The sequence below is a fragment of the Danio aesculapii genome, chromosome 25 (genome assembly GCF_903798145.1).
Source record: "Danio aesculapii chromosome 25, fDanAes4.1, whole genome shotgun sequence".
NCBI lineage: Eukaryota > Metazoa > Chordata > Actinopteri > Cypriniformes > Danionidae > Danio > Danio aesculapii.
The window spans coordinates 16,512,631-16,524,844 of record NC_079459.1 but is presented as its reverse complement, the minus strand read 5'-3'; the positions used below and the strand labels follow the sequence as shown (position 1 = coordinate 16,524,844).

Below are 12,214 nucleotides of genomic sequence, written 5' to 3'. Positions count from 1 at the left end.
GGTCGCAGATGGCCACGACGAGGGCTATACGACCATGCGTAGGCTGCACCGGAGCATTTGCGTGCGCTTGATGCAGAAGTATAAATCAGCCTTAACACGCTAATGATTTATGAATGACCAATTTAAATATTTGCAAATATTTTTGTTTCTTTTTTTTATTTATTCCAGTTACATTATTGAATAATATACAGATGTTTAGTTGATTTGTGTACTATAAAATTTGTAATATTGTATGTCTTTTAGTGGGTGTGTTATAAGAGAGACATACGGTACTGGAGCTTTGCTTACCAAACAAGTGTTTCTAATAGAATTTGCATTGTAAACCTTAAATAAAAGTTGAGACATTTTAATAATGTCACAGCTCCTGCGCTTTCCAAATCATTCTGCATAATTCCATAAATTTGATTTAAAAAAGAAAATCCTGACTGGCCCTGATTATGCGCACCCAAAATACACAAGACCTTTTTTTTGAAATGTTGATGCTTCACTACTTCCAGATGCTCATTCAAAAAAATGAGGGGTAAAATATCCACTCATGCAAGAATTTACAACATATTTTATTCTGTTGAACGAAATCAAAATCAAAATGAAATATGTTTATTCTGCTCTGGTGACCTCTGAAATAGAGACTAAGCCGAAGGAAAATGAATGAATGAAGATTAAAAGTTTTTATTTTACCTTTTATTTGCTAAAACTGAATCCAAGACATTTGAAAAACATTTTAAAGGAACCCTGTTTTAAAGATAAGGAAGAAACAGGAACATTTTGGGACTTTGGATATTATGAGGCAAAGTGGAGTAAGGTGTCAGTAAGAACATACTTGAGATGAGAAAAGCAGATTTCAGTGCATATCGAGAGGGATCCGGCATGAAAATGACCCCCTTTGAATCCCAAAAACAGGTGTTGTTCTTGCTAGAAACCCCACTGTGGTGTCTGGAGCATGTTAGAGTGCTGTTAACACCCCTCACTTCCTAAAGGCAGGACCGGGACAAAGCAAAACTTGAACCTGACCCCTTTGGTTAGAAGCATCTACAACTCTTAGCCAAGAATATGCCATGCTCCTAAACAAATACAAAGCGTCTCAGGTTCACTCTTAATTGTGGACATTGCCAATCGCCAACGACAAGCTACAGCCTGTGAGAAATGCTTTTCATGTCGGTGGGAAAGGCGAGATCGGCTGATCCTCGGATTTAGCAGAGATCTCAGAAGTAGATATTCAAGAACGCTCTTGAGGTTTCTGACATTTTTTTTCTGAGCCACCACAATTCGACTTGCTTCTTAACGCTCCTTCATTTGGCGATGACTGCAAATGCAACTGATGGAAGGAAGAAACCAATGGAGATCAGTGTCCGCTTTTCTTTCATTTCAGGCCTGTCAGCAGCTAGACTGCCATTGTAGCCCGCAAGAAATCTGAGCTACTGACCGCATTTCTGTTTCCGCTGTCGCTGATCGAACCTCAGTGTAACAGATGACAGCTCAACTCGGGTTACGCAGTCAAAGTCAATGTGATTCAGGAAAAAAAAGCTGACAGAAGACAGGAAGAGTCCCACCACAATGCTCCCCAATAAAAGTGAGTGGGGAAAAAAAAACAATAAACCACTTGTGCTTCACAAATTAGGACAAGAGTATTGTCTCGACCTCAGTGTTTATGGAGAAGAATTTACAAGCAGACAGCTGCAGACCCGTCTTAAATCATTTGTAAGGATAGCCTGTGTTTCAAGAGTATCTGCTCATTTTGTGTACTTGATGGAACACAAGACTCACATTTGCTCTGCATTGCTCTACATATGTAGAAACTAGGAACATTGTGCACACTGTATAGTTACAATATAGTTATAATATATATATATATTTCCCAAATGATGTTTAACAGAGCAAGAACTTTTTTACAGTATTTCCTATAATATTCTTTTTTTTCTGAAGAAAGTCCTATTTGATATATAGGTCAATATTATTAGCCCTCTTAAGCAATAAGTTTTTTATATATCTACAAAACCTTTAATATATGTAAATACTACATTTAATTTGCACCACTGTATCTAAATATATATACATATACATATACCTGTACTTACAGTAAGTTCCCTGATATTTAAAGTTTGGAAACTGTGATAGTGAATGAAAATAAGATACAATCAGAAGATGTATGAGATTATTAGCCCTGTCTTGGACTCTGACGAGACTTGTATGCTTAAGATTAGATAGCTTTGTTCGCATTCACTGTACACACACAAACACACACACACACACACACACACACGCACACACACACGCACACACACACACACACACACACACACACACACACACGCACACACACACACACACACACACACACACACACATACACACACACACACACACACACACAGAAATCAGATAAGGGGAAACTGTATGTAAATGAGAATTTGTTTGGTCCCATAGACAGGAACAGTTCAGGTCAACCACAGCTCTCAAGAGATGAGCTGTGGAAGTGTTTCCAAATAGATGAGGAAATCTAAATTGATGAAAATAAAGCTACATATTTAAACAAAAATAGCACATTTATAAATGTTATTTGCACAGATAAGATTTGCTCACACTGCACTAACATTGAAAAAAATGTTTTGTTATTTTGACTAACAGTTTGATCGACAAATTTTAGAAAAAAAACTTTGATTAACAAAAAAATCTAATATTCACTAAACATTATGTTTGTTGTAGACAATTGGACAAAAATCCAAGTTTTAGAAGCAACAACTAATATCTGGATTTCTAGTTGATCATTTGGTATCAGAAGTGGCTTATATGAAAGGCAAAGGCCTCTAGATTATGCTTATTTTACCAAAATAAAATATGATCATGCATTGATTTTTAATTATATTATATTATATTATATTATATTATATTATATTATATTATATTATATTATATTATATTATATTATATTATATTATATTATATTATATTATATTATATTATATTATATTATATTATTATTTTATTAGGACAGTAAGGTCTGACTTTGCTTAAACAAAAGTCTTGACACTTAACAGAAATAATGTACAGTAGAATATAAAGTCATGGTGCAGTGGAAGAAGAATTCATATTGTGTATGACTCCCATGGAGGACTGCATCCATACATCTCTGCAATGACTCAAAGAACTTCTTAATAAAAGTGGAATGGCAAACAAAGCTTTCTTGCAGGACTCCCAGAGTTCAAGATTCTTTAGATTCATCTTTGATGCCTCCTCCTTCATCTTAACCCAGACATGCACAATAATGTTCATTGATGACTGGTCTGGCCAACCTGGAGCACCTTGAGCTTCTTTGCTTTCAGGAACTTTGATGTGGAGGTTGAAGTATCCTGCTAAAGAATCCGCCCTCTCCTGTGGTTTGTAATGTAATGGGCAGCACAAATGTCTTGATACCTCATACTGTTGATGTTACCGTCCACTCTGCAGATCTCTTGCACGCCCCCATTTTGAATGTGACCCCAAACCATGATTTTTCCTTCACCAAACTTGACTGATTTCAGTAAGAATCTTGGATCCATGAGGGTTCCAATAGGTCTTCTGCATTATTTGTGATAAATGGGATGCAGTTCAACAGATGATTCATAGGGAAAATCTACCTTCTGCCACTTTTCCAATTGACCAACTAGAAATCAAGTTATTATTTGTTGCTCTTACAACTGGGATCAACGACAAGACCTTTGTCAGGTAATGTTCAAACTACTAAAATGAGCTTTTCCTTTTTTGGGGACTTTTAGCTTTACAGTGTACACTAAGTAAAAGTTTTAGAATAATGCTCTTTTTAATGTTTTTAAGAAGTCTCTTTTGTTTAAGAAGCCTGTATTTTTTGATCCAGAATACAGCAAAAAGAGTAAAACCCTGAAACAGTTTAACTCTTTACAATATTTTTAATTTCCTCCTTTTATTTCAGAGCTGATTTTTCAGAGTCAGTAGTCCAGTGATATGATTCTTCAGAAACCTTTATAATATTACTATTTGCTGTATTGAAATTGAAATGTAAAAACATGAAAGCTATACATAAAAAAAATGTAAGCTAAATGTATGTACTTTGTCATTATACCCATTTTGTATGTACTTTGTCATTATACCTATTATGTGAGCCAAAAGTGATAATGATATCATGACCACAATGTGTGATTTTCCCATTTCCTCTTCACAAGTGCAGTTCTGGAACATTGCTTTCTTTATTCCTCCTCAGATCTGCTTCTCTGTTCAGTGGGGTTAATGACACTAACATGCATGTGAGGTCTCAGCAGTTTGTGTGGGCTGGACAGACTCACCACTTGGAAGAGTTTGCCCTCAGTGGCGGCAGTGAGAACCATCTGAGGCTGAAGAGCTGAGTGCAGGTAGAAGCCATTGACTGTCACCGTGCTTCCTCCACTGTGGAAAACAGAACGAAAATTGCTGTTATGCACTTATGCGCTCTATTGGTTTAATCTCAGCTTTAACCACATGTGGACTGCAGTGCTGACCTGATGAAAGAATGTTTGGGCTGGACGCTGGAGATGTGTGGGTTCTTGTTGTAGGTGTAGCTGACAGGCGCTTCAAAAATCACTCCATCTATGTGCAGCTGTACCTTGTGTTGGGACGGCGAGGGCTGAGGTGGTGTACGACATGTTAACATTGTGGCTGAAACACTGCAGGAAGGCAAAACACACAGAGACACTAAGAAAATGCTTTAAATGGATACCTACTGTACTTGAACTGTATGATTAATAGAGGACTTTTGTTTGTGAATGACTATTTTGAGTGAACAAATCAGTCTCTCTGGGTTTATGAATAAGTATATAGCTAATTGTTTGAGTATTTTCAACAGTATTGTTTCTACAGTATGTACATATTACTATATAAATATAAAAAATAAATAAAAAATAAATAAACAAAACACACACATATATCATTTTTCAATATGTTTACCATATAGGTCGAACAATGAATATGAATGAATTCTGAAATTGAGTGTTCATAAACTATGCTTTTACTGTAAACTATACCAAATAACAAAAATTATACCAAATACTGAAGCATTTCTAAATGGATGAAGAGCTTTGGTGGATTTGTAAACATGCAGACCTCTGCAGCACACAGGTAGCATTCCCCACTGTGACTGTTTGCACATTTCCACTGTCCAAGAACGAACCGCTGATAGTGAGCATCGTCCCGCCAGACTGAGGTCCAAACTCTGGGAAGATCTCTATGATAACTGGATTCTGGAAAAAGAAAACATCGTGTCAGCAAAGAATACAAGTACAATAAAACGAATCCTTCGACAGAAATGTCTAATTCTATGTAGTTGCAATCTCAGTAGTATAAAATTCTGCTCTAAATTGTCCAGCTTATGGTTTTTATGGACACCACATAACTGCAAAAGAAGTTGTCTTATTTCTGGTCAAAGTACCAAAATATTTATTAAAATATAAGTATTTTCGAAATAAGAAAGAATGAGCCAAAATCAAGATGAGTTTTAAATTGTCAGATCGCATATAGTTCAAAAAACACTTATAGATGATAAATACTGCATACTCTTAAATTGGAAAGAAAGAGAAATATATTATATAATAAAAGTATTAATTAAATGGCTTAAAATTACATTGTTTAAAAATTATTTAATACTTCTGCTAAGTAAGAATTTTTAAGGCCTAAAATTTGGATTTCAAAATGGTTCGATCGTATATTTCTAGTCCAAATATTGTTTCTATATATAATTTAGTCAAAATTTTGTATGTTTTTCCTTGAAATCTACCAATGGGGAAAGCAAAAAAAGTCACTTTGAACTGGCAATTGGCATTCTTTCATGTTTTAAAGAAAAACTCAAAAAATTGACACATCATTTCTAAAAATAATAGATAAAAAATAAGACAATATTTTTTTTTACTTGAGAAAAAACTCTAGAAGGGCGAGGCAGTGGCGCAGTAGGTAGTGCTGTCGCCTCACAGCAAGAAGGTTGCTGGTTCGAGCCTCGCCTGGGTCAGTTGGCGTTTCTGTGTGGAGTTTGCATGTTCTCCCTGCCTTCGTGTGGGTTTCCTCCGGGTGCTACGGCTTCCCCCACAGTCCAAAGACATGTGGTACAGGTGAATTGGGAAGGCTAAATTGTCCATAGTGTGTAAGTGTGTATGGGTGTTTCCCAGAGATGGGTTGCGGCTGGAAGGGCTTCCGCTACGTAAAACATGTGCTGGATAAGTTGGCGGCTCATTCCGCTGTGGCGACCCCGGATTAATTAAAGGGACTAAGCCGAAAAGAAAATGAATGAACGAATGAAAAACTCTAGAAAATGTTTTTAGATTTAAGAATACTGTTAGATATTGGACTAGAAACAAGACAAAAGCATTTTTGCAGCATAAACCCCTGCTCACACTGACATTTCAGCTTAATCAGTTTAATCATCTGAGACAAGTTTCAAAATCCAAAAAGATTCCTGAAATCCCAGGCTAAAATCTGTGATTTTTGATCATTGGTTTGCCATGTTCATAGACAGTCGCTTAATGGCCGATGCGATCAGATCTTCCCTCTGATTAAGTTCTGGCAGTGTCAAAAAAAATTCTGACATTTTCCTGCAGTGTGACTACAGCTGTGACCAGCACCAAAGCTAAGAACCAATAGGAACGCCGAATCTGATTGTGCAATCAATGCAACAACTTCAAGCCACCGCAGGGAAATGGCAAAACAGTTTTATTTCATCCTGGTTTCATTGTTGAGGCACGCTGTGTGCAAAAATGCAGCTACAGATTGTTTATCTTTGCTTTGAGAAATCAATTCAGAATGCAGGATAGTGAAAGTGTAACGAATGGATGACGTCAAACTCCGGATGAGTTTTCTTCTGTGTTTGATGCATCTTCATTGTTGTTCTGACATTATGACAGCTGAGATCTTACAATGTGACAAGGGAGCCATATTTGTGCAGTCTGACATGCTACAATCTAGGGCTGCACGATATTGGAAAAATCTAACATTTTGTTATTCTGCAATAAATATTGTGATGTAAATACAATTTTACCAGTTGAATTGAATATCTCTATTTGGAAAGAATGTGGAATGATCTGGATGATCAACCTAAATTTGGATGATTCTGCAGTGAGAGTGCATCTGCATAAAATATAATAAACAAATACAATAAAGATAAAGATACAAGTGATAAATTAACCAATGTTTTATCGCTGTTCCAAGTCTAACAGTATTCAGGTACAGTAATTAAAAAATAAAGATTAAACAATTCAATAAAGTAATCATTATTAAAGTTACAAACGGTACAAATTCTTACGCCTGACTGCTTTTAAAATCATTATACAGTCACAGACTTCAAAAGCACATGCAACTGACAAATATAATACAAACTCAACATCGCACATCCTGTGATGTGACTTGTGAATGATCACATTGTGATATCAATGCTGAAACTATATATTGTGCAGCCCTACTACAACCATTTAGCATAATTAAAAATTGTACAAAAAGTACAGAGAGTCCAAATGAGTACAAAGAAAGACAGAAATTTCTGTGCCTTGTGCACCTTAAAAACCACAATTCTGGAATGCAGTCAAAAATGCATTTCTGGAAAATGTGTTGAAACGCTTATACCATGATTTGTGATGATTCTTACCACAAACGAGAAGCCATCTTTCTGGGCCTGTTCCTTGCCACTGCGCACTGTGACCACAGAGTCCACGCTGGACCAGTTCACATGATCCAGTCCACAGACCAACCTGACAGACACACACACACACATGCAACAGATAAAGACATAAACATCTCCCGCGAACAAGACGCGCTTGTGAACCAGTGGAGTAAGCAGGCTATTAGTCCACGCTAATTTGATGATAAGTGTACTACTCGGCAAAAACTACACAGGAGCTATTCTCCCAGGGAATTTCTCCTTGCCTCTCACAATAGCAGGGCTGTAGGGTGGTATGTCCGGCGGCACAAAAACTGCGTCTTAATGGTAGTATGGTTTGACATGGGAGGCCGAGATGCACAATAGAGCACTTTAGTGGGCCAATTTAATGTTCCGCAGGATTGCAATATGTGGAGAATGTGAACGTGTACGCTGTATTTACAGGAAACATCCAAGTGTTTTTCCAGATTAAGGGTCAAGCATTGGAGACTTTGTAAGACAACTCTGAATGAAATTTAAGACCTATGGCACAACATTGATCTCATTTGTGGTCGATTATATTTGTACTAGGAGTATTTCTGTCACGGATTGGCCAGGCTCTTCCACCAGCCTCACGCAAAGATCACCATCACCTGAGTATTAACCACACACAGCTGCACCCAATCACTTAGTCACTATATAAGCACACACCTCACTTCACTCAGTGTCCGGTCTCGTTCCTACGAAGCGGACTCTGAGTGAAACACCTCCTGGTAATCACTAGCATTTCAACCTCAATACATTGTACTTATCTGCTCTTTGTCTCTCCTAGTTTGTCCAGTGTTCCCGGTGTCCTGTCTGCCTTGTGTTTGTCATCAGTCTGTCTTCCCCGCAAGCCCTCTGGTGTGTGCATTCGGTCTCCCTCTGTATCAGTCATCCAGCCTGCCACCAAGGATCACCCGAACAACCAGACTCCACTCACTTCTCCTCCATTCTCCTTGTGTGCTCAGTTGTTGTTTAATAAACATCGTTGATAATTCACTCACCTCCTTTGTCCGTCTGCTTCCCATAACAGAAGACCGGACCACTACAATCAACAGCATGAGCACTCACGATCCCATTCAAGAGTTGGTGGACTCATTGAAGAGAGTTTTATTACCATCTACTCCACTTCCCGAAGCACCACCAGCACCGAGCACTTCTTCACCGTCCACCCACTCATCCAGTCCCATGGCTCGACCAGCGCCCTACTCTGGCGGGGCGGAGGAGTGCAATGGATTTCTTTTGCAATGTTCTCTCATATTCACCATGCAACCTGAGTTATATCCCACAGATCGGTCCAAAATCGCATTCATCATCTCCCTTCTCTCTGGATCGGCTCTTCGGTGGGCAGAAACCATTTGGCAACAGTCTGGGCCGGTAACCAGCTCCATTCAAGCATTCACCAAGTACTTTAAGGAGGTTTTTGGTCGCGCAGATGCAGAAGTAGCAGCTGGAGAACAGTTATACCATCTCAAACAGGGAGCCATGTCCACTCAGGATTATGCGCTCCGGTTCCGTACTCTGGCTGCTGCTAGCGGATGGAATGAGCGATCTCTCCTCACCACCTACCGGCTCGGACTGGAGCCCAGCCTCCGACTACAGCTAGCAGCCCTCGACGATACCTTGGGGTTGGAGAAATTCATCCAACTATCCCTCCGCTGTTCCGATCGTCTGAGGGTATACCAGCACGATCTTCCACCTGTTCCCCAAGCACTCCTCCGTTCGCCAGAGCCAGCAGTCCCTCCAGAACCTGAACCAATGATCGTGGAATCTGGTAGACTCACCATCACTGAGCGACAGAGGAGGCTGACCCGGGGTCTATGTATGTACTGTGGTGCCGAAGGACATGTCAGGCTGGACTGTCCCATTCGTCCAGCACGTCCCTTGGTGAGTGTATTCAGTTCCCCTATTGAAAAAATGCATCCTCTCACCACCGATGTCCAGTTAACTACCCCTTCTGTATCTGTTTCAGTCACGGCCCTCATCGACTCCGGGTCAGCTGGAAATTTCATCTCGTACGCCCTCTGTCGCCAGCTCCATCTTAACACCGAAGCCTCGACGCACGTCTACCAGATCCAACCCATAACCAACGCAATCCGTTCCCAGGCACGTATCCATCGCAAATGTGAACCTATCTATCTCCAAGTGGGATTGCTCCACAAGGAGGAGATCCAATTTCTGGTTCTGGAGGGTGCATCCATGGACATCATTCTAGGGCGCCCGTGGCTGGTGAAGCACGATCCCATCCTCTCTTGGGGCACAGGAGAAATAAAGAAATGGGGTGAAGACTGCAAAACCAGATGTTTTCCCGACCTACCTGTTCAACTTCAGAAACCACTTACCATCTATGTCACGTCTGTCGAAAGTCCAGTCAATAAACAATCCATTCAAATCCCGAAGATCTACTCCACATATGAAGACGTTTTTTGCCCCAAGAGAGCTTCCCAGCTACCTCCACATCGGCCATGGGACTGCGCCATAGACCTGCTGCCAGACGCTCCTATGCCCAAAGGTAGGATCTACCCGTTGTCCCTTCCGGAAACTAAGGCCATGGAGGAGTATATTCAGGAAGCACTGAGTCAGGGGTATATCCGCCAGTCCACGTCACCCGCTGCCTCAAGCTTTTTCTTTGTGGCCAAGAAGGATGGAGGGCTGCGTCCTTGTATCGATTACCGAGTTCTGAATCAAGGAACAATTAAGTTCCGGTATCCCCTTCCTCTCGTCCCTGCGGCCCTGGAACAACTCCGATCCGCCAAGATATTCACGAAGTTGGACCTCCGCAGCGCCTACAATCTGGTCAGAATACGTGAGGGGGACGAGTGGAAGACTGCGTTTGTGACCCCTACAGGGCACTACGAATACCTGGTCATGCCCTATGGTCTGGTCAACGCCCCCTCCGTATTCCAGAACTTCATTCACGAAGTCCTCCGGGAGTTCCTCCATATCTCCGTCATAGTCTACATTGATGACATCCTGATTTACTCCCGGAGTGAGGCCGAACACCGCCACCACGTTGCGGAGGTCCTACAAACCCTCAGAGACCATCAATTGTACCTCAAGGCTGAAAAATGCTCCTTCCACCTACCATCTGTTCAGTTCTTGGGGTACATTATTGATCAGAAAGGGGTTCGCATGGACGAGGGGAAGGTCACTGCCGTTGTCTCCTGGCCACAACCAACAACTATTAAAGAACTCCAACGATTTCTAGGGTTTGCCAATTTCTATAGACGATTCATCCACAACTACAGTCTCATTACCGCTCCGCTGACCAACCTACTCAAAAATCACCCCAAGAAACTCTCCTGGCCTCCCGAAGCCGATGCAGCCTTCCAAACCCTCAAACAATCATTCACTCAAGCTCCACTCCTGACTCACCCAGATCCTGAAATCCCGTTCGTGGTCGAGGTAGATGCCTCGACAACTGGAGTTGGAGCCATCCTGTCACAACATCAAGGTACACCAGCATTACTCCATCCATGCGCCTATTTCTCAAGGAAGCTCAGCCCGGCGGAGAGAAACTATGACATCGGAAATCGGGAGCTATTAGCCATCAAGCTTGCCCTGGAAGAATGGCGACACTGGCTGGAGGGAGCCAAACATCCTTTCCAGGTGATTACAGACCATAAGAACCTCCAGTACCTCAAAGAAGCCAAAAGACTCTGTCCTCGTCAGGCCCGATGGTCCCTGTTCTTCTCCCGATTCCAATTCTCAATATCTTACCGACCTGGGTCAAAGAACATCCGAGCGGACGCACTGTCCCGTATTTATGATCAGCCGGAACTCATGGAGACCCCAGCCAGAATCCTCCCAGAACAGATCACGGTCTGTCCCATCACCTGGTCCGCTCCTACAGTCGTCGCCACTCCCGAATCCAGGACTCCGCCGGGCTGTCCCCCCAATCGTCGCTTCATTCCTGAAAACCAACGGGTAGATCTGATCCATTCCACCCATACATCTTTGGGCACAGGACATCCCGGGACCAACAACACCCTCTCGCTGCTATCCCAACGCTTTTGGTGGCCGCACATGGCGAGGGATGTGAGGAGATACGTTCAAGGCTGTAGAGAGTGCGCTATGTCGAAGAGTCCTCGCCATCTACCTGCAGGTAAACTCCATCCCTTGCCCATCCCAAACCGCCCCTGGTCACACCTAGGAGTTGACTTTATGACAGATCTCCCATCATCTGAAGGTAATACCTGCATTTTAGTCATTGTCGATCGATTTTCCAAATTCTGCCGTCTGATTCCCTTAAAGGGTCTGCCCACAGCCCTGGAAACCGCAGAAACCTTATTCAACCATGTCTTCCGATGCTTTGGATTGCCTGAGGACATAGTCTCGGACAGAGGACCCCAGTTCATCTCCAGACTATGGAAAGCCTTCTTCAGACTCCTAGGTGTGACCGTCAGCCTCTCGTCTGGCTATCATCCACAGACCAACGGCCAGACAGAGAGGAAAATCCAAGAAGTGGGGCGGTTCCTCAGAACATTCTGTCACGGTCATCAAAACTCCTGGAGCCAGTTTCTGGGCTGGGCGGAATACGCCCAGAATTCCCTGCGGCAACCTACCACC

At 41.7% G+C, this 12,214-nt stretch overlaps 1 protein-coding gene across 1 annotated transcript in view; it reads right to left on the bottom strand.

Moving 5' to 3' along the window:
- The window catches only part of met (MET proto-oncogene, receptor tyrosine kinase), a 108,975-nt gene that overhangs the window by 46,158 nt on the left and 50,603 nt on the right, over positions 1-12,214 (bottom strand). Inside the window, exons 7-10 of the mRNA XM_056452426.1 lie at positions 7,613-7,715; positions 5,089-5,225; positions 4,488-4,652; positions 4,296-4,395 (exon numbers count right to left, since the gene is read on the bottom strand). Of these exons, the coding sequence (XP_056308401.1) occupies positions 4,296-4,395; positions 4,488-4,652; positions 5,089-5,225; positions 7,613-7,715 (505 nt within the window). The remainder of the gene's footprint in view (positions 1-4,295; positions 4,396-4,487; positions 4,653-5,088; positions 5,226-7,612; positions 7,716-12,214) is intronic.